We start from the raw sequence: 25,912 nt of genomic DNA, 5'->3' as shown, positions 1-25,912 counted from the left end.
TGTATACAAAAATTAAAAGCATGGAAATTGAATAGGGGGAAAAGTATGGGCAATTTGGAATTTTGAAGTTTTGAGGGGCTAAAAAGGTTAAAAACAAAAATTTAAGGACCAAGATTCGGGGGATTGAACCCGACGTGAATCGAACACGCAACCTTCTGATCTGGAGTCAGACGCGCTACCATTGCGCCACGGATCCTTGGTGATTAGATAGCCAAACAAAATTTTAAATCCACTAACTAATAACTACACAAGCTATATTTTTTCGGAAACACACAAATTTAATCAAGTTACGTATATAATACAGATAAAGTGAATTTGAAACTATTTACTTTTCCTGTAGAGTTACGTATAATTTTGATAACTTAGTTACGACTTTTTATCTCGTATCAAATTAGCGTAGAACACTCATCAGTGTTTTATAGAATTTCTATAAGAGAATAAAAAGAAATGGTAAATGGTGTAAATATCCGTAACACTCTCTGTATTAATACTTAATTTCTTAACTTGCTAAGAAGAATATCTTGACAAACACCAGTTACACCACATCATCTTTAATTAAAATTATATATAAAAAAAAAATTCACAGGTAATCTCATCTGTGTTTTGATCTACAATACTATGTGAGATCATCATGATCATGATTTTTAGGTCATGTTGTTGACAGATCACTCACATCCCCATCCCCTGCTTCTCCGATTTCCTAGGGATAAATCTGCAGCTTTTTTAAAAACGAAATATGAGTGTGAAAAAATCTGTTTACAAAGTTAAGATTCAACTCAAAAGATGATCTCTATAACAAAAGAAAAGAAAAAGCTAAACCTGGTTGCCTTTGTCTTCGTTAAGACTGAGGGTACGGACTTTAAGCTCGCCTCTGCTCGTCGTTAACTCGTCTAAAATCTCCGCATCGTTCTCTTGGACGCCACTCTTCGAGTTAGTCGACTGAAACAAGGTGCATTAATTCGAATTTTTATTATAAAGGTTATTGTAGACGTCTTAAATGACTAAAATATTCGTCTCTTCATCTAATCTAGAGATTAGTCCGGTTATCAAAAAAAAAAACATTAAAAACATTATGGACTCACCCGGAAAGACAGCTCGAGCGGGTTTCTAAGAGTGCCGGGGATTTCCTCGTACTCGGCCGCATCGAGCTCTCGGAGATGGGCCGGGTTAAAGAGCTTTGGGAGAATGTACTGTCTAATGGCTATCAAGAGGAAGAAAGGAACCGGAAACATTATTCCGGCCACCGGAATCCACGTCACTCCGTAACACATCCCAAAGTAGAATATCTGCAGCAGTGTGAACGCAGCCACTGACTTGTACGGAACTTTCTCCACGAACGACGCATGCGCTCCCTCCAAGACCCTTAACCAACAACAAAAATCACATGATCAGTCTTTTAAAAGAAATAATCCGAAAAACCAGAGCATTTTTTTCAGAGCACGTACTTGAATCTCCGGCTTGGTAGGACGAAGAGAAGCATAGTGCGTTCAAAGAATTGGTTTCCCGGGAGGCTATCGATTGCCATGTAAGCGAAATAACCCCACAGAAGTGAAGTTGGTATGAGCTTAATGGCCGGCATAGCCAACACTGCACCTGCCACTAGCAACGACTGCAATAGGTTGCTTACTCTCTGCTCGTTGACTCGAACAGGCAAGTAAGCGTCAAGGTGCTTCTCCGGATCGAAACCACTTTCCTCGTTTCTCTCTCCTTCGTCCTTATTGCTCTTCATCACTGCTTCTTTCAGATCTTGCAGCTCAATTATCACTGTTCTGTTTGTTGGAGCCTGTACGTAAACAAGACTTAATATATCTGATTTTTTTTTGTCTTTTTGTGCAAACAAGTTGAATAATGAGTCTACAACTACTTACAAGTGGGCTTTTGTCCATTTCTATGAAGACTTCTTGCATATTCTCATACACTTCGGAGGAAGTTGCTCTCTTCCTGATGCTTTCTTTGGCTGTCTTCACCATCTTCCTCCGAATCAACTGAACAGAAGAAACCAACCCAAATAAAAAAGGGGTTTATGAAGACCAACTTAGTCTGAATATTGAGTGTTGGTTAAATGAGTATCAACTAAACCTGTCGTTTGAGGACAGCGAGGCTTTTGGTATGCATTGGAGACTGAGGGAGGACTCCATTGGAAGGAGGCAGACCGAGCAATCCACAGATCAACGTCTGAAAAAAAAAAGCACACCATTTTGGAGATTTTTAACCAGAGATTCAATGTTGTAACAGCTGAGCCTGCAGAGAAAGAAAGAGAGTTTGATTGATTATACCATGATTCCCAACAAAAGAATGTCATAGTGATATGCAGAAGGGTTCTTGAGGTTAAACTCCTTCTGCTGCGCAAGCTGCGATGCAACGCTATGATCAAAGAAGTAGAGCCCTGCAATCATCACTGCGGGTATAAATGCCGCGAAAATGTATCCCGGAGAGACTTTCCACATGTCCTGTACAGACCAAAGCCAGGTCTTAAAAGAGGTTCAAATTGTCAAATCAAGATCTTAAGTCAAGTATTTTTTGTGTTGTAACCTTGATGACAGTCCAATGTTCTAAAGAAGCAGGTTCCCATGGAAGAGGACTAAAGAGTCTTCTCGGGACACCAGAGGGGAGCTTTGATGGCGTACTGAAAGACAATGCTGTCCAAACCAAAACCATCAAAGGAACTCCATAGTCTGCGATGAAGCTCCTGTACCATCCTTTTTTCAAAGAAAATCAGAGTTTTGTAAGGCCTGATTTGATTTTACACATAAAAGTCCACCAAACTATGACAAGATCAATCCCTCTTACCTGTTCCGTATCGCCAAGACCTGGCTTTTCTGCTCTTCAAAGCGGTGTAGAGAAGGCCAAAGGTGAAAATGAGCCCGAGAAGTCCGTTTGTGTAGAGCCACTGAAACTGATACTTTTCAAGCTTTGAGTCTCCTTCTTTCGGCATACCGAATTCACTCACCATTCCCTGCCAGTTTCATATGAAAACATATGTATATAAAGCTTTGACTTGTCATCACAATTCAAAGGTTGTTGAGCTTTTTGGTACATTTATACCTTAATGGCTTGTTGGATGAACAGAACGGAGATCAACATACCAAACAGCTCACCAGCGACCCTCGTAAACCGGTTAATGATATCAGCCGCGTTGAGGATCGCCATTAGGAACAGTAACAAAGCCGTCCACACACAAACCCTTCAGCAAAAAAAAACCCATAACTTTATAGAAATTAAAAAACATAAAAAGAAAAGTTTTTTTTTTTGAAGTAATTATTACCAAGCAGTCCAAGCTAAGTAGAGTTCTTTGCCTAGTTCTGGTCTTCCTTTAGCGAAGTTGTACAAGTAAATGTACATTAAGACAGTTGGTTCTGCAACTCCAAGTATCAGCAATGGCTGTCCTCCCAATATCGAGTGTATCACTCCACATAACGCTGTTGATGCTAATGTATCTACTGTGCTCAACGCTCCCTCTACAATTTCCCAATTATATTAAAAAAAAAACATATTTGAATTGTGTTTTCTCTAGAAATCAGAGAATGCAAAACTTAAAAACCCCCAAAAAAAGCAGACCAAACGTGTGCAACTAAAAGACTCGTGTTCCACCAAATAAACGTGAACAACAAACCGAGAAAAAAAAAAGAAAGAAAAATGAGAAATGTTAAGAGATAAAACTCAAAAGAAATAGACCTGTGTCGCGGCTGAGTTGCTCGCCAAAGGCGATGACAGGAAGTGCAGAGGCAAAAAAAATGTATGTTGTTGGTGCTAAGATCCTGCAAAATCTCAAAAACAATATTCACAATTCTGTTCCTCTTTTTTTTTTCTAAGTAAGAATCTAAATATGAGTGCTTTAAGAGTAGAATCAGGTTTAAAGAGTACCCGAAACCAGAACGGAGACCAGTGACCCAGTCTTGCTTGTAACACAAGGCTCTTCCTCTAAGATCTGCTACGATACCTCGAAATAGGATTGTCGAGCTCTCCACTTTTTCTTCCTCCATTTCCACAATCACTTAGAGACTCCACAACTCGCCGCTCTGTTCAGATTTTTAGCCTTAATGACCTAGACCATAAAAAAGGAAGCTATATATTTTGTATAACATATGTCAATTTCTTTAGATCTTGCATTTAATAGAATCATTTTTCAAAATTGTCATGACTTCAGTCTTTTTCCACCAACTATAAAAGAAGAACTTCATTACTTTTGTTTTGTTACTTAGTACCAATGTCAATTTCTTTGCCTTTTGTGAAAAGAAGGGAAAACGCAATGTGCCCAATTACAATTAGAGTAACATCACATTACAGAACAAGCAATAAAGTAATGAAATTTTCTTTCTATGGCAAAGGTATTGATTTCTTCGTCTCCAATTGAAATAAGAAATCCAACTTTTCAATCAACTAAATAAATTAATATCTACTGTCCAACGTAAATTAGGTACCCTTTTTAATCAACAAGAAAGAAAAAAAATATTTATTTTGACATTGATATTAGCAATTCGAATTGATTCGCATCTCACAACTCACAAGAACAAAACCGGATATGAGTAATAATAGTTATAAAATTAAAAATTCGAAATCAGTTTAAAAGCTGTGCGTCACCGTGGAATCTGAGGGAAGAGAGAGCTTCGACGATTTATAGGGTTTTTGGAAGATTTATACAGGTCAAAAACTAGAGACAACGGTCTTCTTTGGCAAGTGCTAAATAAGCGATTATATAGCCGAAGGCAATTGAAAGGGGGCCCACTAACACACGTATTTTATTGGACCTACGACACGTGTCAGCAATCTATTGATGAGCTTTTACATCGGTGATTTTGACGCCTTAACTCTCTGTTCTTTTTCGAGGAGACCGTGACGAATGAATAAATAGAGTTCCTACTCATTTATTATCTATGAAATTTTTTTATAAAAATATACAGAATTTCCTTTCATTTTGTTTCCTTAATCTTCTTTATTTACCTATACATTATTTTTTTGCAATTAAAAAACATCAGATGCATATCTATATTCTCTGCTTTAATTGCTTTGAACTCTTTAGTCAACGTAGATTTTCCTCCAGTTTCCTCTTTTAGTTACAGCATATTCAAATTTATCGAACAAAAAACAACAAAATTTGTTGATAAAATTATGTACATACATATTCACTCATGAAGCTTCTGAATTAATTATAATCATCATGAATGTTATTAAATTTTAAATAACGAGATTTTCTACTCTTTACATTCCCTTATTTCAATGTAATAAGAATATGATAACTTATCTTAATTAGAATGACAAAATAAAATCATTGAATAATATGTCTTTACCAAGAATAAAATTAAGGTTGGTTTTACACTCTTAATAATCGTGCTAGCTCTCGCTATGAATGAACGTGAAGTTTTGTTAATAGAGTTTTATTGAAAAAATGAAATTTACAAGCAATTGCTCAAATTTTCTTTATAACAACTCTAATAAATTTATGAACATTCTCTAATAGTCTCAAAGGGTTTAGTGCAATATAGTGCTTACTCATCCTTTCATCTGGGAATTATTTTTTTGGAGTTTCTAAAGAAAATACTAAAACATTCATTTCTTTTGAAATTCTAGAACTAGAAGAGTAGAAGGTATGTTCTCACGTACAACTGTGAAGCGAGTGACCTAGTTTGTCTCTATGGGTGCATTTGAATAACTATTGTTAAATCCGAACTGGTAAAGTAATTACTTTGAAGTTATGGAGCCTTATCATCAATAATATTAATTATAAGTGTTTTCTCGTAAAATTACGAAAGGTTTCATGTTTCTGATTTCTGAGCGTAATTCCATCGTCGTCTCCGCGAGTTCTTCTCTGCATCAAGGCCATAGAAACAAACCCAAACAAAAGTTGTTTCCTTTAATTATCTCTTCTTCTCTCAATTCTCTCTTCCCAAATTTTGTAAAAGATCTATAGGTGTGATCCTGGGGATTTCCCTGGCGGGTCATACATACGCATCGATCAAACCATTCGAATTTGGTCCTCTTCTCGCGAATCAAAAAAGGATTCATAAATTTCGGGTATCCTATTATACTTTTCAGATATTCTCCTGAGTTTGCAAGCGGATTCCAAAAGAGTAAATCGTCTTATCGATTAGATTTTTGTTCATCAGGTTTCTTAGTGAATAGACAAGAAAGAGATGGGTGTTCCGTTAGTCTGCCACGGGCATTCTCGTCCCGTCGTCGATGTTTCATACAGTCCGGTGACTCCAGATGGGTTCTTTCTCATTAGCGCCAGCAAAGGTATGATCTTATTTCTCTGATTTTGATATGAATGATTCAGGGTCGATCGATTTTGTATTTGCATATCCATGATCTGTATTGTTCATGGATTATGATTGCATAACCGATGTGCTTTGAGCAGGATTTCTTAGATTTTCATTTGACAAATGTCTCTTTTACTCGTTGTTGCTGTAATTATGTTGGGCTGCCTCATATTTATTTTCTTCTTGCTGATCTGAGGAAATTAGGATTATGAGTTGATTTCACTGTTTCGTCTTCGACTTCTGATATTTAGATTCGAACCCGATGTTGAGGAATGGGGAGACTGGTGACTGGATAGGGACTTTTGAAGGACACAAGGGAGCCGTTTGGAGTTGTGGCCTTGACAAAAATGCTATGCGTGCTGCCTCAGCTTCTGCAGATTTCACGGCGTATGTTGTTCCTCTTGTTACGTTTCAACCGTTTTGTTTATCATTTATTCATAGCCACATGTGATCGTTTGTCTGCTTAAAGCTTAAAGGCATGAGGAAAATATGTTTCCAGAGAAAATGGTCCGGCGAGTTTAATGGGAACCAGTAACTTCCCGGGGATTAAGACTTTTTGTTTCTTTGTGGTTATAACACACTTCAGGAAAATATGGAATGCATTGACTGGAGATGAATTGCACTCCTTTGAACACAAGCATATTGTTCGTGCATGTGCCTTTTCACAGGTAAGCTTAGTTTCTTTTTCATCAAGTGATTCGATCACCTTCCAAGTGTTCAGATATAATAAGGGATATGGATGGTGGGAATCTCGAAAATTACTTTTTAGGAGTTGAGAGGGTCTGGAATTGTTGGTGTCATTTCTATTGTGGTCATAATGCACCAATATTTACATTTTAGGACACTCATCTTTTACTCACTGGTGGAATGGAGAAAATTCTTCGGATATTCGATTTGAATCGACCAGACGCAGCTCCAAAAGAAGTTGGAAATTCTCCTGGTTCAATCAGAACTGTCGAATGGCTTCATAGTGATAATACTATATTAAGCTCTTGCACAGATACTGGTGACGTTAGGTATGTCACCACCTCGTTCCTGTCTTTAGACTCAGTCCTCTAGTATTCCTTAGTTTCATCGTCCTCTTGTATATGTGCTTCTGTAGGTTATGGGACATAAGAAGTGACAAGATTGTTCAAACATTAGAAACAAAGTTCCCAGTTACTAGTGCTGAAGTAAGTCATGATGGGCGATACATAACTACTGCTGATGGATCTAGTGTTAAATTTTGGGACGCCAATAAGTAAGTTTCAGATGTATATATACATGCTCAGTTACAGTTTTATCGTTTTCTTTGACCCCTTTATGCTAGAGCTTTTTCTCCTGCTCTCCTAGTTTTGGATTGCTGAAGAGCTATGAGATGCCTTGCAACGTTGAATCGGCATCCTTGGAACCGAAACACGGGAACACTTTCATTGCTGGAGGAGAAGATATGTGGGTCCATAGGTTTGATTTCCGGACTGGAGAGGAGATTGGTGAGTTTTTTCGAAGAAAAAGAAATGATTTGTTGGGTTTCATTTTAGGAATCTGTGTGTAGCCTTTTTAAGCCAATCCGGTGAATGCAGGGTGTAACAAGGGTCACCACGGACCAGTGCATTGCGTGAGGTATGCACCAGGAGGGGAGTCATACACGTCAGGCTCAGAAGACGGGACGGTCAGAATATGGGAGGTGGGTTCAGTGAACCATGAGGAGAGTAATCTGAGCGGTCACGTGAAGCTTGTGGCAGAGGAGGTTGTGCGTAAAGCTGAAAGTCTGCGTATAAATGAGAAAGCCTCAGAAGCCAAATGAAAAAGCGTTACTTATTATATTAGCTTTTGATATCATAGTTGGAGACTAGAATGATCCCTTCTCCTTTTTTTTTTTTTTTTTTGGCTTCCTACAAAATCCTCATGAAGTTTTGGCTTGTCATTTTTTTCAATAAAATGAACATTTTTTCTGTATATTTGATTCCGGGAGGTTGAGAACACAAACCGATCAACATGGAACAAGCATAAATAGCAACCGTTGACCAAAAAAGTAGTATTATTAGCGATTTCGTTAAAAAAAAGATGGGCCTTGTTACAAATTGGATCCAATAGATAACCCAATTTGAGATAGCTTACAATTTTGCCATTCCCAAAATGAGGCAAACATCGAAGAAATCAAACGCAGAGAGTGGAAAACCCTAAACCCTTCCATTTCAGCTATCTGCTCTCCTGGTTTTGGCTTTTATCCTATTTCGTCCTCAATTCGCTTGCTCTCCACTTCCACTCTGTACTCTCTCATCCTCCCCAACAACGCTAGACTTTGAATTTTCTGTAATCGTTAAAAAAATTAAAGTTCTTGCTCTGATCTTTCGAGTGAAATGCATAGCATTTTCTCCAAATTCGACATAGCTTGTTATTTTTTTGCCTTTCTGTCTCCTGATTCTGTTTTGTCTGTGTGTTTTATCTTTTCAATTAGCAGATCACTTCCGGTGAATCGATCTCTGTCGAGGAGGAGATATGTTCGCTCTTTCCAAGGTTTTAAGGAGGTTGGTCTCTAAACTTTAGATGCGCCATTGAAAATGCTTACTCTCTGTTTTGAATGGTATACATAGTTTCAGGAGATTGAGCAGCTTCACTTGATTATAACTTTTTCAGAAGCCAAAGTCTCCGATTAGGAGCTTGCAATGCTGTGTACTACTCTAAGCTAGAGATACCACTGAGAGAAAAGAACGGTGCTACTGAATCAAACTCTTTGATACATGATAGATACGAAGCTTTCCCTACATTTTTCGAGCTCTCATGGAGTTCCTTTACCGGAAGACGTGCACTTTCCTCTGACGCTGGCGTTAAAAGTGCCGGGGAGGAAGATGACCTCGAAAACCTTGAAACTCCAAACGAGACTAGTGGTGATAGTGAAGATGGGCTTCAGTCTGAGGAGGAGTTGTCCGGTGACGATGGTGACATTGAAGGAGCAGAAATGGAACTACTACACCCTGAGGCTGGTAAAAAAGCGGCAAGCAAGAGATCATCAGAGCTGTTTAAGGACATTCTTGCTGTCTCTGGTCTCTCTGTAGCAAGTGCACTTGATAAATGGGTTGAAGAAGGAAAGGAGATCAACCGCACTGAGATCGCAAATGCGATGCTACAACTCCGTAGGCGTCGGATGTATGGGAGAGCATTGCAGGTACATATTACATTTTGTTTCAACAAGGACTGAATATCAATCTGTTGCATATCAAAGAAACTTGGTTGGCTCTCAGTAAAACTCTCTGTTTGGTCTCTAGAGACTAGATTTATCTGCTTTAAGTTCTCTAAGTGGTTTTCCTTTCGTTTATGCGCTGTCTTGTGTTTTTATAGATGGCAGAATGGTTGGAAGAAAATAAGCCATTTGAATTGGAAGAGAGAGATTATGCTTCTCGGCTTGATCTGATTGCCAAGATACGTGGTCTGCACAAGGGAGAAGTTTATATTGAGAGAATACCGGAATCTTTCAGAGGGGAATTGGTCTACCGTACTCTCCTGTCGAACTATGCGGCAACAAGCAATGTGAGGAAAGCAGAAGCAGTTTTCAACAAAATGAAAGGTTTGGGGTTCCCTCGGACATCATATGCTTGTGATCAGATGCTTATGCTTTACAAGAGGGTCGACAAGAAGAAAATAGCCGATGTGTTACTGTTGATGGAGAATGAAAATCTGAAGCCGAGTCTTTACACATACAAAATCCTGATTGACGCCAAAGGATCATCAAATGACATAAGTGGTATGGAACAGATTGTGGAGGCGATGAAAAGTGAAGGTGTTGAGCTTGACCTTCGTGCACAATCTATCATCGCAAGACACTATGCATCAGCTGGCCTTAAAGAGAAGGCAGAGAAAGTGCTGCAAGAGATGGAAGGTGAAAACTTGGAGGCTAATCGGCATGTGTGCAAGATTTTGCTTTCCATCTATGGCTCTCTCCAGAGGGCGGATGAAGTGACAAGAATTTGGAGGATCTGTGAAGAAAACCCCTTTTATGAGGAGTCTCTTGCTGCGATCCTGGCTTTTGGAAAGATTAATAAAGTTAAAGAAGCAGAGGCGGTTTTTGAGAAGTCGGTGAAGATGGGCCATAGAGTTTCCTCTAGTATATACTCCGTTCTCTTGAGGGTTTACGTGGATCACAAGATGGTCTCAGAGGGTAAAGATCTTGTGAAGCGGATGTTGGACAGTGGGTGCAATATCGGAGCCTTAACATGGGATGCACTAATCAAGCTCTATGTGGAAGCTGGGGAAGTAGAGAAGGCTGATTCTACACTGAGAAAGGCAACAGAGTCGAAACAGATAAAACCGTTGATGAGCTCCTTTATGTACGTGATGGACGAGTATGCAAGAAAAGGTGATGTTCACAACTCAGAGAAAATCTTCCAGAAGATGAGGCAAGCTGGCTATCAATCTCGCTTCAGGCAGTTCCAATCCCTTGTCCAGGCTTATGTCAATGCCAAAACTCCAGCTTATGGAATGAAGGACAGAATGAAAGCTGATAACGTCTTCCCCAACACGAGATTGGCTGCTCAGCTCGCTAAGGCCGATCCCTTCAAGAAGACGCCTCTCTCCGATCTCCTGGATTGAGTTTACTCTACTGCTACGACATATTCCGCCTTTTGTGAATCCTTGGTTTAACTGATCCGCCTTTTATCAATGTTAGTAGAGACTTCCGTAGCTTCTTAGTTTTATATAAGGCCTCCTAATATATAACTCTTTTTGGTTGCTTCTTTGCTGGATGGTATGGTGTTTGTTTAAGTCCGGTTCTTTCCATATACCAATGATGACAATGGTGAATGCAAGTGGGAGTAAGAAGCTGACCCATATACAAAAGAAAACGATCATCTTACTTAATCCGAGGGAGAATATTAATGGCCTTTGAATGGGTTTTAAAGAGAGAGCCCAATTAGCTTACAAGTTTAGAGAGAGGCTGGGCTTTCACACATTGCATTTTTCTACTAGACTTGTATTATGAATCTGACGTCTCTGATTTTGCCGCGACGTGGAACTTTTAATAGACACAAATCCTTCAAAGCGGACCCCACTTTTTTGTTTTGGAGTTTAGTTTAATTGAGGGAAAACGATGAAGGATCTTCACAGTCTCCCAACTCTTATTCTGAGCCATTTCCCAAGTTGGTGCACGTCAATCAAAGCCCCTCGTTTTCATCCAAATGTGTAGTTCTCTTAGAGCGAGGATAAAATCATAGTAAGATTGAGATTATTTGAAATCTGACCTTCAAATTCTAATGTAAGAAAAACATTTGATTTAGGTTTCTTTTGTAATAGAAGTACTAGATTTTACTCCGTGCATCCGCACGAGATTTTTTTTTATAAATCCAAATTTGCTATGCAATTTATATATTTTTATAGATATAATTTTTCTAATGAGTGATAAAGATTTTTTTTGTTTAGATATAATTTATTTTTAATTTTTTTCTAGTATTATTATGACCATGATCATAAAAATATAATTCTAACACAGTCATTTTATTAATAAAAAATGACCATTATTATAAAACATATTTCTAACTCGCATATTCTAGTCCGCCTGTTCATACTTTATATTATCATATAATATAAATACTTCATAATTTTGAAATAATTTTTTTCTTAATATCTTGCATGTTTTTGATAACTTAACCCGCATAAAATTATAATTATAAAAAAACTTAAACCGTCCATTAACTTACCATATAATATTAATATTTATCAGTTTTTAATATATGAAATTTTAATCTGATTGAATATAATTAAAAAAATATAATAAGATATTTGTAATCATATATGTTATTTTAAAAATATCATTTAAATTTTAAATGTTAAATTAAATCTAACTGATATTTAAGGATATTTAAAATAATTTAAATTAATATATATATATATTTTAAAGAATTAAATTAATTACAAAAATAAATAGTTTGAATTTTAAATTAAATATAAGCTATATTTAAGGAATCTGTAGTTATCTAAATTAATATCAAATTTTTGAAATCAAATTTATATATATAAAATAATATCTAAAAAAAAAAACTTTGGGAGTGTTTGGAAACAAACACTAAAAGTGCTTCTGTTTTAATATAATAGATTTCGGATAAACCCAGTCGGGATATATAATATCGAAATTAAATTTGATTTTGGATCAAATTATTTATGAGTTCAAGATGCAATTGTTTTCAACTGGACCACACCTAAATTAGGTTTAACTTTTAGAAGTTTTCTAGTAATATTATAGAAGATTATCTCCGGTAAACAAAACAAAAATAAAAAAAGTTATAAAATAACTATCTAGAATTAGTATAGAATCATCATTTGGTTTCTTTCTGATTTTTGGTGTTTTGTGGTTTTAAATTAGTGTTGACCATATTTATATGTAAAAGGACCGAATCTTTTTAGTTTTTACCATTTAAAATATAGATGATGACAAACACTGATTGGAATGAATATGATTTCATGTTGGTAAGGCATAGATGATACGATCTTATATCAAGCTTTACAGACATAAGCTGTTTTTGTTATTGTTGCATGTCCTGCAAAATAAAGAGACTATGTTATAAGTCTTGTGACTAAACTTAAGATCTCTGATATTAACATTTTTTTTGTTTTTCTTAATAGTTATGTTAAATATCGGCTATACTATATAGCAGAGAATGATATATGCAAGTGGGGATTATCTCCATATAACAAAGTTGGTGTGGTCCTTAATGGGAAAATACATGCATTTTCTCAAAATACAATGTACGATTATTAGGGATTCTCTTTACCAAGTTGCAAACATTTTTTATACATAATAAATGTACGCATAGCACGAAATTCTACTCTAATTAAAATTCATTAAGGCCATAATGCCATTTGCCGAGCATGTGAAGTAACTAGTAAGCAACTCACAAGCTCTTTTTACTTGCAAGAATGAAAAAAACGAAGTAAAAAAATAACTCTTTACAATTTTGCAGGGCACGTCATCATCTGCTTTGACAAAACACCGCCGATTTCTCCCAAGAATTCGCCGAAAGCAAATTTATTTATTTAATTTCAAAGATTAGCTTCGGACATTTTGACGGTAAGTTCCCGATTAGGGTTTTTTCGTTCACGGTGCAAAAATCCGCCCTTTTCCCTAAAGATATTTCACTTCACACTGTTAATAAACAACACTTCTCTGCTCTACCGAGAGTCACCTTATCATCTCTCTATCCCCTCCTCCTTTCCTATTTCCTTTCTCTCAGGGTTTTGCTGGAGAGTGTGCGAGAGAGATAGAGAGATGGAAGGTCTGATTCAAACCAGAGGAATTCTCTCTTTACCCGCTAAACCCATCGGAGTGAGAAGTCTTCTCCAACCGTCTCATGGCTTAAAGCAAAGACTTTTCACCAGAAACTTACCTGCCTTGTCGATATCCTCTAATGGGCATAACAAATTTCAAGCCCTTCAGCCAAACCCACATGGGATTTCGATTTCCCTTAAGGAGAGAAGCAGAGGTTTCATCTGCAAGGCGGAGGCTGCGGCCGCCGGAGACGGAAATGTGTTCGGTGAAGGAGACTCGGCGGCGATGGCGGTGACGCCTAAGATCTTCGGTGTGGAGGTTACAACTCTTAAGAAGATTATCCCTTTAGGGTTAATGTTCTTTTGCATTCTATTCAATTACACAATTCTGAGGGACACAAAAGATGTCTTGGTGGTGACGGCGAAAGGAAGTTCTGCTGAGATTATACCTTTTTTGAAGACATGGGTCAATCTTCCTATGGCTATTGGGTTCATGTTGCTCTACACCAAACTTTCCAACGTTCTATCCAAAAAGGCTCTCTTTTACACTGTTATTGTCCCTTTCATTGTCTATTTCGGAGCCTTCGGTTTCGTGATGTACCCTCTCAGCAACTTAATTCACCCTGAAGCTCTTGCTGATAAGCTCCTTGCAACTCTCGGCCCCAGATTCATGGGTCCTCTCGCAATCATGCGGATTTGGAGTTTCTGTTTGTTCTATGTCATGGCTGAGCTTTGGGGTAGCGTCGTCGTTTCAGTTCTCTTCTGGGGATTTGCCAATCAGGTGATTAGACTCTTGATTCTACTACTGCTTGTCATTAGACTCACAATACTTATTTGGTTTGTTAGCCATGAGGAATTGGAACTCTTGAGTCAATAACTATCTGTTGAATTAACTAGTATTCAATCTTTTTTGCTGGCAGATAACAACTGTTGACGAAGCCAAAAAGTTCTATCCTTTGTTTGGACTAGGGGCCAATGTTGCCCTTATTTTCTCAGGAAGAACTGTGAAATATTTCTCTAATATGAGAAAGAATCTCGGTCCTGGAGTTGATGGCTGGGCTGTTTCATTGAAAGCCATGATGAGTATTGTCGTGGGGATGGGCCTAGCCATCTGTTTTCTCTACTGGTGGGTCAATAGATACGTCCCCCTCCCAACCCGTAGCAAGAAGAAGAAGGTAATAAATTTGGTTGAACTTACAAAATACTTATGGTTCTATGTGATTAAATGCGCAGGTTGTGATACGAGGTTGTCTTCTGATCTGTTACAGGTGAAGCCACAGATGGGAACAATGGAGAGCTTGAAGTTCTTGGTGTCATCACCATACATCAGGGATCTTGCTACTTTGGTTGTCGCGTATGGAATTAGTATCAACCTTGTGGAAGTCACATGGAAATCAAAGCTTAAAGCTCAGGTGAGCAAAATCCTAATGGAGAAAAAGTTGCTACTAGTATCATGCTTTCATCTTAGCACCTAAAAACCATTTCTTTGAACACAGTTCCCTAGCCCGAACGAGTACTCAGCATTCATGGGCGACTTCTCAACCTGCACTGGTATTGCAACATTCACAATGATGCTTCTCAGCCAATATGTATTCGATAAGTATGGTTGGGGGGTAGCTGCAAAGATCACGCCAACGGTTCTGCTATTAACCGGGGTTGCCTTCTTCTCTCTAATACTCTTTGGTGGCCCATTCGCACCTCTGGTTGCCAAGCTTGGTATGACACCACTACTCGCAGCTGTGTATGTCGGGGCCCTCCAGAATATCTTCAGCAAGAGCGCCAAGTACAGTTTGTTCGATCCTTGCAAAGAAATGGCTTATATCCCACTGGATGAGGACACCAAGGTTTTGTGTCTTTTCTCTTAAAGGAAGTAGTTTGCATTCTTTTGATCTCTCTTGTTTTTTACGGTGTGTGCCATTGGTTTTCAGGTTAAAGGCAAAGCGGCAATTGATGTGGTGTGCAATCCATTGGGGAAATCAGGCGGTGCTTTAATCCAGCAGTTTATGATCCTTACGTTCGGCTCACTCGCCAGTTCCACTCCTTACCTTGGAGTCATCCTCCTCGGTATAGTCACTGCGTGGTTAGCCGCAGCTAAGTCGCTGGAGGGACAGTTTAACACACTGATGTCTGAAGAAGAGCTTGAGAAGGAAATGGAGAGAGCTTCATCACTCAAGATTCCTGTTGTATCACAGGAGGAAGCTGCACCAGGAGAATCTACGAGTCAACTATCGGAGAAATCTACTCGGACCGGCATTTAGACAGTGACGGATAAAAGGGGTTTATGGGATTAGTTACGTGAGGGGTTGAAGGTTTTGGTCGGAATAAAGAAAGATTTTGATAGTGAGAAGACTATAGTCAACCATTTAGTCAAATGCTTGTTTTTGTTTTTGTTTCTTGATACCAATAGAAAACTGATTTTCTATAAGTTCAATAATCTTATGAATCTCTGTACTTTTAAGACAACAATATGAAGAGTGGCTCTGTCTTGACTCAACTCAATTTATCACATATGAGTATTAAATGGAATTTGAGGCGAACAATTGTCTTAATGTCAATAAAATCTTCGGGAAAATTAAGGCTAAAACGACGTAAGTGGACGACCATAGTTAATTAAGACTATTTTTTGTCCATTTTATCTTCTCGCCTTAAAACCTCCAGGTAAAACCTCTACGAGTATGACCATTTTCTTTGCTCTAACACTCAGACGATGGCGTCTTCTGCTCAACCTCCTCACTTTCATCTCAAACCAGGCAAGTCGAACTCTTTTCAAAGCAAGGCTCATAAGCGTAGAAACGTTCATTTCTATTGGAATTTTGGAATTCGGAAAGTTTTCACAAGAAAATCTCAAGGATTATCGGTTCTAAGCTCGAGTTCTAGTAGTACCCACTTTTCGAATTCTCAATTACATGGGCTTTGCGCGAACGGGAAGCTGGAGGAAGCTATGAAGCTTCTGAATTCTATGCAGGAGTTGCGGATTTCGGTAGACGAAGATGCGTATGTGGCTATGGTTAGGCTGTGCGAGTGGAAGAGAGCACACGAAGAAGGTTCCAAGGTTTATTCTATTGCTCTAAATTCCATGAGCAGCCTGGGTGTTGATCTCGGTAACGCGTTTCTCGCTATGTTTGTGAGGTTTGGTAATTTGGTTGATGCCTGGTATGTCTTCGGCAAAATGTCTGAGAGAAACTTGTTTTCTTGGAATGTGTTGGTCGGTGGCTACGCAAAGCAAGGCTATTTCGACGAGGCGATGTGTTTGTATCATAGAATGTTATGGGTTGGTGGGGTCAAACCTGATGTTTATACGTTCCCCTGTGTATTGAGAACCTGTGGAGGTATACCTGATCTAGCTCGAGGAAGAGAGGTTCATGTTCATGTGCTTCGATACGGATACGAATTGGATATTGATGTGGTAAACGCTTTGATTACTATGTATGTGAAGTGTGGTGATGTAAAGAGCGCGAGGTTGCTTTTTGATAGAATGCCTAGGAGAGATATAATCTCATGGAACGCAATGATCTCCGGGTATTTTGAGAATGGGATGTGTCATGAAGGTCTGAAGTTATTCTTTGCTATGCGTGTGCTTTCTGTTGATCCTGATCTGATGACCATTACTAGTGTGATCTCTGCTTGTGCGCTTCTTGGAGATGGAAGGTTAGGAAGGGATATTCATGCTTATGTGATAAGCTCAGGTTTCGCTGTTGACGTATCTGTCTGCAACTCTTTAACTCAGATGTACTTAAATGCTGGGTCATGGCGTGAAGCTGAAAAAGTTTTTACCAGAATGGAGCGCAAAGACATTGTGTCATGGACCACTATGATTTCAGGCTATGAGTATAATTTTTTGCCCGAGAAGGCCATAGACACTTACAGAATGATGGATCAAGATTGTGTGAAGCCAGATGAGATAGCAGTAGCTGCTGTTCTATCTGCTTGCGCTACTCTAGGGGATCTTGACACAGGTGTTGAGCTCCATAAGCTGGCGATTAAGGCAAGGCTCATATCCTATGTGATTGTTGCAAACAATCTCATTAATATGTACTCAAAGTGCAAATCCATTGATAAGGCCTTGGACATCTTTCACAACATCCCCCGCAAGAATGTAATATCTTGGACATCAATCATTGCTGGGCTTCGGCTCAACAACCGATGTTTTGAGGCCTTGATATTCTTCCGGCAAATGAAAATGACGCTGCAGCCGAATGCAATAACATTGACAGCTGCATTAGCAGCTTGTGCTAGAATCGGGGCTCTGATGTGTGGGAAAGAGATTCATGCCCATGTACTGAGAACAGGAGTGGGGCTCGATGATTTTCTTCCAAATGCCCTCTTAGACATGTATGTACGGTGCGGGAGAATGAACATTGCTTGGAATCAGTTCAACTCCCAGAAGAAAGATGTCTCATCATGGAACATTCTTCTAACCGGATATTCAGAACGGGGTCAAGGGTCGGTGGTGGTGGAGTTATTTGACAGAATGGTTAAGTCCAGAGTAAGACCAGATGAGATTACATTCATCTCACTGTTATGTGGTTGTAGCAAATCCCAAATGGTGAGAGAAGGTTTGATGTACTTTAGCAGAATGGAGGAATATGGTGTTACCCCAAACTTGAAGCACTATGCTTGCGTGGTTGATTTGCTTGGCCGTGCAGGCGAGTTAGAAGAAGCGCACAAGTTTATTCAGAAAATGCCAGTAACACCAGATCCGGCGGTATGGGGAGCCTTGCTTAACGCCTGCAGGATTCACCGCGACATTGAACTCGGTGAGCTATCAGCGCAGCGTATATTTGAGCTGGACAAAGAAAGTGTTGGCTATTACATTCTGTTATGTAATCTGTATGCTGATTGTAGCAAATGGAGAGAAGTTGGAAAAGTGAGAAGAATGATGAAAGAAAATGGGCTGACCGTTGATGCAGGATGCAGTTGGGTGGAAGTGAAGGGTAAAGTTCACGCCTTTCTTAGCGATGACAAGTACCATCCTCAAACAAAAGAGATCAACACTGTTTTAGAGGCGTTCAATGAGAAAATGCGTGACGTTGGGCGTACTAGAACAAGTTCAGAATCTAGTTCTATGAACGATACTGAGATTTCGAGAGATGAGATATTCTGTGGACATAGCGAGAGAAAGGCCATTGCTTTTGGTCTGATCAACACAGTCCCAGGAATGCCGATTTGGGTGACAAAGAATCTCAATATGTGTGAGAGTTGCCATGATACAGTAAAGTTCATCTCCAAAACAGTAAGAAGAGAAATATCTGTTAGAGATGCTGAGCATTTTCACCACTTTAGAGATGGAGAATGTTCATGTGGAGATTAGAATGAAAAGAAGAAGAAGGAATACATACATGAAGAGATTGTTAATGTTATTACAGGGAACCTGGATTATATTTGGTTTTGTTTTGTCTGTAACATGTCTTATAATTATAGGGGTTGCTGCGTATGTAAACATTAGCTAGAGATTCAATCTAATCCAGTGTTTTTGATCACCCTTTTATTGATATCAATATAATATTACTTAGCTTATTAACAAAAAAAATGTAAAACTTGATTATTTGGATATTAATATTGTATTACAAAAAAGAAGAAGAATAGCTTATACACAAAAGAATGTTTTTTATTTGTGGTACATGAGGAAATAAACCGCAAAGCTTATAAACAAGAAAAAACTATCTATCGCTTTTGGAAATTGAAAGTCTTGATTCCAACAGCAAAGATGATGGCAAAAACTAATGGGAAGATAACATTCATGGCTGCAACCACTCCCATGAAACCTTCTCTGAATCCATAGAAATCTCTAATGAATTGCTTCACGCTTGTACCATCTGTCATTGGTTCTGTAATATCACCGAACTGTGATGTGATTAGTCCGTAAAGTGTCCACGAAACTGGGCAAAGCCAGTAGTACCATTCCCACCATACCGGCATACTCTGTATTTTTAGTCCAAGAGAAAAAAAAACAAAAGTTAGGGTCAGAACAGAATATTTAAATAAGTTTAAGGCCCATTTTGAAATTAAAAAGAAACAAATAGTAATATAAGGGTATTTTCGAGATTTAGACGGGCTTACGGGACGCGGGATGAGGAAGCCGGAGAAGAGATTCCAGATGCCGTAGAAAGCGGAGGAGACGACGGAGGCGATGTGGTGGTTAGGCGTCATCGCCACAGCCATCATGCCGTAGAACGTGAAAGTTAATAATGATCCGTACATAAAGAAGAGGTACCAGAAAAACTTCGCCGCCGTCCACTCGAATCCTATCATGGCGTAAACTATGAGACCGTACACCACCGCTTGCACAAGGACGTATGGCATCTCGATGAACACCTGAGAAATCGAAAAGAGGAGACTTCATGAATTTTAGGAATTTCCGGTGGAAAATCCTTTTATCGGATTTTTGTTTTAGTACCTGAGCGAAAGCATACGGCATGGCGGAGTACATTCCGGCGGCTTTTTCTCGGTAAAAGACTGTTCTTTCGACGTTAACGACTGGTTGCACTGAGGCGGCGTTCTGTAACCCGAGGAAGAGAACAGCTGTGTACATTGAACCCATTGCATTGGATAAATCTTGTCGCGTTCTCCTGTAGGTGAAATCATTCGAATTAGGTCGATTTAAAAGAGTTTTTTTTTATCTATCTGATAACACACAGAATCAATGCTTAAGGTTTTTGCTTTTACGTTTTGCCACCAAGGTCCCAGAACATTGTGCCGAACATGAGAGCAATGCCGATTGTGAAGAGGAACCTCACGGCGGTGTAAGGCGGGTTTCTCCAGTAGGACCAGTGTTGTTTCCATAGAGATGCCATACATTGTGTCCAGAAAGATTGTGAGTATTGTGTTGGGAAATACAAGTCTTTTGATCCCGGAGCTGGTTTGCTTAGCTCCTTGATAAGCTCCTTGTTTCTCCTACAAAAGAGAAAGTTATATTGGTGAGATCAGACGTCTTTCTTTGTAGATTCATTGTTGACTGTGAATATACTTACTTATAAAGTTCTGAATTTTTGTAGAGTTGGGCGAAATCGACTCCTAGAGCAGCTTCTTGAGAAGTGGTTGAGACTTCAAGCATCCAGGTTGCTGGGTTGTACCCCTCTGTGATCTTGCTGATCCCTTGAATACTCTGTTGTAAAGTTAACACATTCAGTCCATGTTTGCTTTGCTTTGTGTTCCAAACAAGTTTAGGTATAATGTGATTAACTCTGTCTTATGCATTACCTCAAAGTAGTTGATCAAATGGCTTGATTCGTGGCCAAGAGGTCCAACGTAGATCTCCTCACCTCCACGCTTCAGCAAGAACAACTGCATATATACGCATACCAAAACATGTTAACAAATGGTTTCAAGTTCTTTTTAACGAACGTGTTGGAAGTCATTTTTTATTACCTCATCAAAGGCTTCGAATATGTCGATGCTAGGCTGGTGAATGGTGCAGACGACTGTTCTCCCCGTGTCGACCGTGTTCCTAACAGTCCTCATAACGATAGCAGCAGCTCGTGCATCCAATCCTGAAGTAGGTTCATCCATGAAGATGATGGATGGGTTTGCAACCAGCTCCACCGCAATGGTCAGTCTCTTTCTTTGCTCCGTCGACAAACCGCTCTCACCAGGTAGTCCCACTAGTGCTTGCCTCAACGGTGTTAACTCCACCAGCTCCATCACTTCCTCTATGAACATCTGCACCATAACATAACAGAAACCAAAACATTTGTGAGTACTATTTCGATTTCCTCATGTGGCTCTTATTAAAAGTTAGTATCTGTGAATGACCTTTCTCGTGTTTGAATCTACTTCTTTAGGCAATCGGAGCCAGGCTGAGTAAACCAAGGACTCGTAAACAGTGACATGTGGGGAATGGATATCGGTTTGTTCACAATATCCTGAGATACGGGCAAATGTTTGTTGATTCTTAGGATAGCCAGAAATGGTGATGTTTCCATCGATATAACCACCGGTTTTCCTTCCAGCAAGAACATCCATCAGAGTAGTTTTGCCAGCTCCAGAAACACCCATGAGAGCCGTAAGCACGCCTGGCCTGAAAGCACCATTCACACCTTTCAACAGAACAAGTCTGTCTTCATTTGTGCCTTGCTCTATCATTTCCTGTATGAAAGAATCCATAACAAAGATTAGCAGGAAGGTTCTTGGATTGATGGATTTTGAAATCCTCGACCAAGGATATTACCTGGGGCATGTCAACTGAGTATATGACATTGTCGAAAGTAATTGAATGTGGCTCAAATGGAAGCACCATTCCTCTTTTCTTATTAGCTTCAACTGCACCTCCTGTCCGAGCAGACTGGAGTTCTGTCTCGTTTTTCCCATCACTCGCAGGCTCTTCCATCAAAACAGCTTGAGGCTTTCCCAAGGCTGTACACATAAAGAAAATTCTAAGGTTAAAAATACAGTCTCGTATCAGAAGATGTGATCTCAGTCAAAACTGATTGATTACATACAGTTAAGAAACGTCAGTGCCACCGTGAAACCCAAGTTGAACAACACGACGAATCCGAGTAAAGATCCAGTTCCGATCCAATACCAGTATGCATGGGGTAAGAACCCACGAGACTTGAGGAAAGTAACTCCAAGTGTGTCTGATGAATTTGGGACAGCCTGTAATACAATCAACATATATCAGTCTCCACCAAAACCATGAAAACAAAATGGTTTCCAAATAGGTATAGTAGACAAGGGAGTTTGATAGTTACTTGACTCCAGCTGTGACCGAAGAACTCATTGGCCACTATCGCGTTTTGTCCATACATTATTGGGGAGATCCAGTATCCCCATATCCACCACTTCTTAATATCCTCTGTTTTAATCAGGTTAATGAGAAAACGAATGATGAGCTTCTGATTTTAGTATATCAGAAAAGTATATGCATGAACACATACCTCGTGAAAGTACCACACCACCCAAGGCAAAGAACACGAGCAACGAAAATGCACCAAATGTGTTTGCAACGATCATATTTCTTCCCAAAGCTGCCATCATCTTAAACAATCCTGAAGCCATCTGGTTCATGAGCACGAGCAGCATATACTGCTTAAACAGCCTGCAACAAACCGATAAGAAACCATGAGCATTCTTAGCTGTTCCTTCAACAATGTCCACGAGTAGCCAAAATATTTCATCTTAAGCTGTTTGGTGTATATGTGTACCTTCCAATGTTGGGGTCAAAGCCGATGACGTAGTAAGTGATGAAGGCTGTGAGAGCGGCTTCGATGAAGCTTATAGGGATCTTGAGGAGCCAAGGAGGCAGAGAGTATACCCATGCTGGATAGAAAAGGAGATCTCTTTGCTTGTAAAACACAGGAAGCTTTGCAATGGTCATTGAAAGTTCTGACATTCCATTGAACATGAGCATCATAAGGATGAAGAACAAGGCTCCCGTGTAGAGACTCCCATCCGCCTCAGTCTTCTTTTGCATCTCCGTCCGAAAGAACAGAGTCATTACCATAAACGCCATTACCAGAAGCTGTAAACACATTGAAGCAAGCAACAACATTTTCATGAATCTGTCTTGAAGACGAGGAGGAGATATTCATTACATATGAGAAGAGCTAGTACGTTGTGTAATTAAACGTTCACTTACTTGTCCGAACTTGAAGTAGTAAACAAAGGAGTTTCTTTTCATGAGTAAGTATTCTCTGGAGAAGCTGGTCTTGACAAGTTCTTTAACCCCAACACCATACTTCTTGGTGGTTAGAGCAGCCGGATGGCTCTTTGTCTTGTCAAAAGGCAAAGCGAGCTCATCTCCGAGTCTCCTCCCAACATGGAATGACTGAAACGCCTCTGAAAACTCCCTCACTCTTATGAACCTATAAGGCTCATCAGATCGTGACCAGTACTGCATTTGGTCTTTCTTTGATGTCACCTGCAAGAGTAGTGTTCATTTTAGTAGAGACATGAGACAAAAATGATTATATTCTTATGAAAAAAGCCTGTACTTCTTGTAGGAAATCAGCGACGCCTTTTCTTGGAGGACATTTGAATCCCATGGTCTCAAAGAACTCCACGACGTGATCACGAGGGCCCTCATAGATGATCTCTCCTTCTGCAATGAGAATGATATCATCGAAGAGATTGAATGTCTCGGGTGCAGGCTGAAGGAGTGAGATCAGAGCTGTTCCGTTGAAGATATGAACATAGTTTCTGAGGGAGTTCACTATCTGGTACGTCGTTGAGCTATCTAAACCAGTCGATATTTCGTCCATGAACAGAGCCCTAGACGGTCCAACCAGCATTTCACCTTTACATATACACAAACACACCATCAATCTCGAATGGACACAATGTATTCATGAAAAAGGTTATTTCCTTGGCTCAAAGTCTCACCAGTAGTGACACGCTTCTTTTGTCCTCCGGAGATGCCTCTCAACATATCATCACCGACCATAGTGTCTGCACAGACCTCAAGACCTAAGATCTGTAAAATTTACAAAGAATTTAGATGATGTCAAGCATAAGATTTTGATAATTCTCTTAAAAAAAAAAACTTTGGAGGAAACCGTACCTTCAGGATATAATCTGTCATCACATTTGTTTCTTCACCTGCTGTTGACGTCGCCTGTATGATAGTAGAATATTGAAGTTATAATACTCGTTAAAAAAGAAAAAGCCTACATATTTGGGTTCTGCAAATTTACACAAAGTTGAAGTTTTTAAGGAAGTGAATGTATAGCTAACCTTCATGAAGACATCAATATCAGGGTCAGGTTTGATGTTTGCTTCCTTCTCTCTTCTTGACAATTCCGTCAACATATCTAAAACTTCAATTGTCAGCAAAATCCACATACCAAATCGAATGTTTTGAGAAAATAGAAACCTAGAAAATGTTAAAACTCACCATAACGTGAACCAACGCCTTGGAAGCGAGCTGCGTAAGCAAAAGTCTCCCGAACAGTCATTTCACCGATATGAACATCATTTTGACCTATATACGCAGCTGTTCTTTGTGGCACGAACTCATTCATTCCATGACCATTGTATGTCACTCTTCCAGTTTCCTACAGAGCAAAGAACGATAGTTATTACATTTGATTCCGTTTCCACACAAAACAAATAGTTAAAAGAGAAAAGCAAATACATGATGCTGAAACAGAGAGAGAAAGATTGTACCTTTAGTTCACGATCAAGCTTTCCCGCCAAGGCAAGCAAGAGGGTCGTTTTCCCTGAACTTGGAGGACCCAAGAGCAGAGTCATCCTGAAGAATTCAAAGTTTTTTTTTGTCTTATTGTGGTCAACAAGTTCCAATTTTTTTTTAACAATTCCCCAATATAATAACTAAAAGGATTTGAATTTCTTAGAATAGTAAAACGGAATATGAAATGTCACCTGCCGGGCTTGATGATTCCGCTGACGTTGTTGAGTATAGTGAACTTCTTCTTCCGGTTGGGAAGAAGGTGCAGAGTATTCAGGAGCTTCTGTTAAATATCATCGAAAATAGACTGTTATATATATTTATTTTATGTTTCTTAAATAGAAAAGAAAAATAAAGTAAGAAAAAGCATTCTCACATCGGCGAAATTGGAGATGAAATTAACGAACGTGGGTAAAGCTCTGCCTCCGACATGAACCTCTGCTTCAACTTTCAAATGATCAAACCGAACTTCTATTGTCGGAAGATCGATTCCAACTCTGTCATTTACCAATTAAATTTTAGCTCAGAGATTAACATTAAAAATAAAACAGAGCTACTCTGTTTCGATTGGAATCTAGTCTAAAACGAGTGTGTGTTTTTTTCTTACCTATCGATACGGTTCTTGAGTTTCCAGAGGAGCTTCTCATGCTCGTCGTCACCGACTTTGATGAGCCTCTCGAGCAGTTTCTTCGTATCCTGGAATCCAAGCTTCTGAATATCGATCTCGTTGAGGCCGTGAGAGGCCGTGAGGATCCCTTTTCTGAGACGATCAAAAGTGGGGAGCTTCTCTAGAGCAGCCCATTTCAGAGCTTCTTCATCGTCTTCTTCTCTAGACGACCTCGAGAAAATCTCCATTCCTGAATCTTTCCTCCACACCGACGAGTTTCTTCTCAAACTGTTATTCGCTTTCTGAAAACTAGTTCCCTCCATTTTCCCGGATTAGTGAATCCCAGAAATCAAAGCGTTTTCTTTTTCTTTTCCCTCTTCTGTTCTTTTTTGTTTTTGATTATGATAGATAAAGAATTAAAGAATAAATTCTTGAAAGATATGAAAGAAAGAAAATTGGTCAAGAGAAATCGAAAGTTGAAGATGAAATAAATGTAGCCTTTGTGTTCTCGTATATATACATATTTGGCAGAGGAGACTTTACTATTCATGTATACGCAGATGCATGTCGTTTCATTCACGAGAGTGGAAAAATCAGAGACGGAACGTGACGAACGAACTGACGTTCTACGCTTTTTTCCTTGTGTACTTTTGACTTTACAAATAGGAAAAAAAAAAGAAAAGCTTA

The 25,912-nt window shown here is 39.2% G+C and overlaps 6 protein-coding genes and 1 non-coding gene across 9 annotated transcripts; 4 read left to right on the top strand and 3 right to left on the bottom strand.

Moving 5' to 3' along the window:
* Positions 1–124: 124 nt before the first annotated feature.
* On the bottom strand, positions 125–196 carry TRNAW-CCA. The gene has a single exon. It is a non-coding gene; the product is annotated as a tRNA-Trp (tRNA).
* A 300-nt stretch (positions 197–496) lies between these two features.
* LOC18993324 (boron transporter 4) lies at positions 497–3,995 on the bottom strand. The gene is made up of 13 exons (XM_006416840.2): positions 3,865–3,995; positions 3,676–3,758; positions 3,266–3,458; positions 3,046–3,184; positions 2,791–2,956; positions 2,533–2,699; positions 2,277–2,450; positions 2,080–2,175; positions 1,869–1,985; positions 1,446–1,783; positions 1,083–1,362; positions 820–939; positions 497–712 (listed from the first exon to the last, which is right to left on the bottom strand). Exons 1-13 carry the CDS (start codon positions 3,981–3,983, stop codon positions 701–703), a joined length of 2,004 nt encoding a protein of 667 aa, XP_006416903.1. The 5' UTR covers positions 3,984–3,995; the 3' UTR covers positions 497–700.
* Positions 3,996–5,767: 1,772 nt separating this feature from the next.
* LOC18993323 (serine-threonine kinase receptor-associated protein) lies at positions 5,768–8,188 on the top strand. Its single transcript, XM_006416839.2, has 8 exons — positions 5,768–6,012; positions 6,105–6,234; positions 6,509–6,644; positions 6,844–6,925; positions 7,098–7,273; positions 7,360–7,497; positions 7,590–7,729; positions 7,820–8,188. Exons 2-8 carry the CDS (start codon positions 6,132–6,134, stop codon positions 8,041–8,043), a joined length of 999 nt encoding a protein of 332 aa, XP_006416902.1. The 5' UTR covers positions 5,768–6,012; positions 6,105–6,131; the 3' UTR covers positions 8,044–8,188.
* Positions 8,189–8,370: 182 nt separating this feature from the next.
* LOC18993322 (pentatricopeptide repeat-containing protein At1g15480, mitochondrial) lies at positions 8,371–10,998 on the top strand. 3 transcript variants are annotated; one of them, XM_006416838.2, is made up of 4 exons: positions 8,371–8,508; positions 8,698–8,767; positions 8,877–9,405; positions 9,579–10,998. In XM_006416838.2, exons 2-4 carry the CDS (start codon positions 8,739–8,741, stop codon positions 10,824–10,826), a joined length of 1,806 nt encoding a protein of 601 aa, XP_006416901.1. In that variant the 5' UTR covers positions 8,371–8,508; positions 8,698–8,738; the 3' UTR covers positions 10,827–10,998. The 3 variants fall into 3 exon arrangements, with proteins under 3 accessions (XP_006416901.1, XP_006416900.1, XP_024008727.1); XM_006416837.2 differs by having other exon boundaries at positions 8,382–8,508; positions 8,701–8,767; XM_024152959.1 differs by having other exon boundaries at positions 8,396–8,552; positions 8,701–8,767.
* Positions 10,999–13,375: 2,377 nt separating this feature from the next.
* LOC18993321 (ADP,ATP carrier protein 2, chloroplastic) lies at positions 13,376–15,987 on the top strand. The gene is made up of 5 exons (XM_006416836.2): positions 13,376–14,274; positions 14,414–14,668; positions 14,762–14,905; positions 14,990–15,337; positions 15,422–15,987. Exons 1-5 carry the CDS (start codon positions 13,495–13,497, stop codon positions 15,749–15,751), a joined length of 1,857 nt encoding a protein of 618 aa, XP_006416899.1. The 5' UTR covers positions 13,376–13,494; the 3' UTR covers positions 15,752–15,987.
* Positions 15,988–16,200: 213 nt separating this feature from the next.
* On the top strand, positions 16,201–18,971 carry LOC18993320 (pentatricopeptide repeat-containing protein At1g15510, chloroplastic). The gene has a single exon (XM_006416835.2). It carries the CDS (start codon positions 16,201–16,203, stop codon positions 18,802–18,804), a length of 2,604 nt encoding a protein of 867 aa, XP_006416898.1. The 3' UTR covers positions 18,805–18,971.
* A 186-nt stretch (positions 18,972–19,157) lies between these two features.
* Positions 19,158–25,548, bottom strand: LOC18993319 (ABC transporter G family member 40). Its single transcript, XM_006416834.1, has 23 exons — positions 25,226–25,548; positions 24,995–25,115; positions 24,813–24,901; positions 24,597–24,681; positions 24,325–24,484; positions 24,165–24,241; positions 23,992–24,045; positions 23,814–23,904; positions 23,426–23,727; positions 23,071–23,352; positions 22,637–22,953; positions 22,370–22,530; positions 22,184–22,287; positions 21,932–22,088; positions 21,661–21,845; positions 21,246–21,578; positions 20,862–21,152; positions 20,694–20,777; positions 20,465–20,598; positions 20,160–20,387; positions 19,891–20,062; positions 19,554–19,808; positions 19,158–19,415 (listed from the first exon to the last, which is right to left on the bottom strand). Exons 1-23 carry the CDS (start codon positions 25,546–25,548, stop codon positions 19,158–19,160), a joined length of 4,263 nt encoding a protein of 1,420 aa, XP_006416897.1.
* Between the last annotated feature and the right edge of the window lie 364 nt (positions 25,549–25,912).

The sequence above is a fragment of the Eutrema salsugineum genome, unplaced genomic scaffold, assembly GCF_000478725.1.
Source record: "Eutrema salsugineum unplaced genomic scaffold, Eutsalg1_0 scaffold_5, whole genome shotgun sequence".
NCBI lineage: Eukaryota > Viridiplantae > Streptophyta > Magnoliopsida > Brassicales > Brassicaceae > Eutrema > Eutrema salsugineum.
Note: the sequence above shows the minus strand (reverse complement) of the source record. Positions and strands in the feature narration are given on the sequence as shown.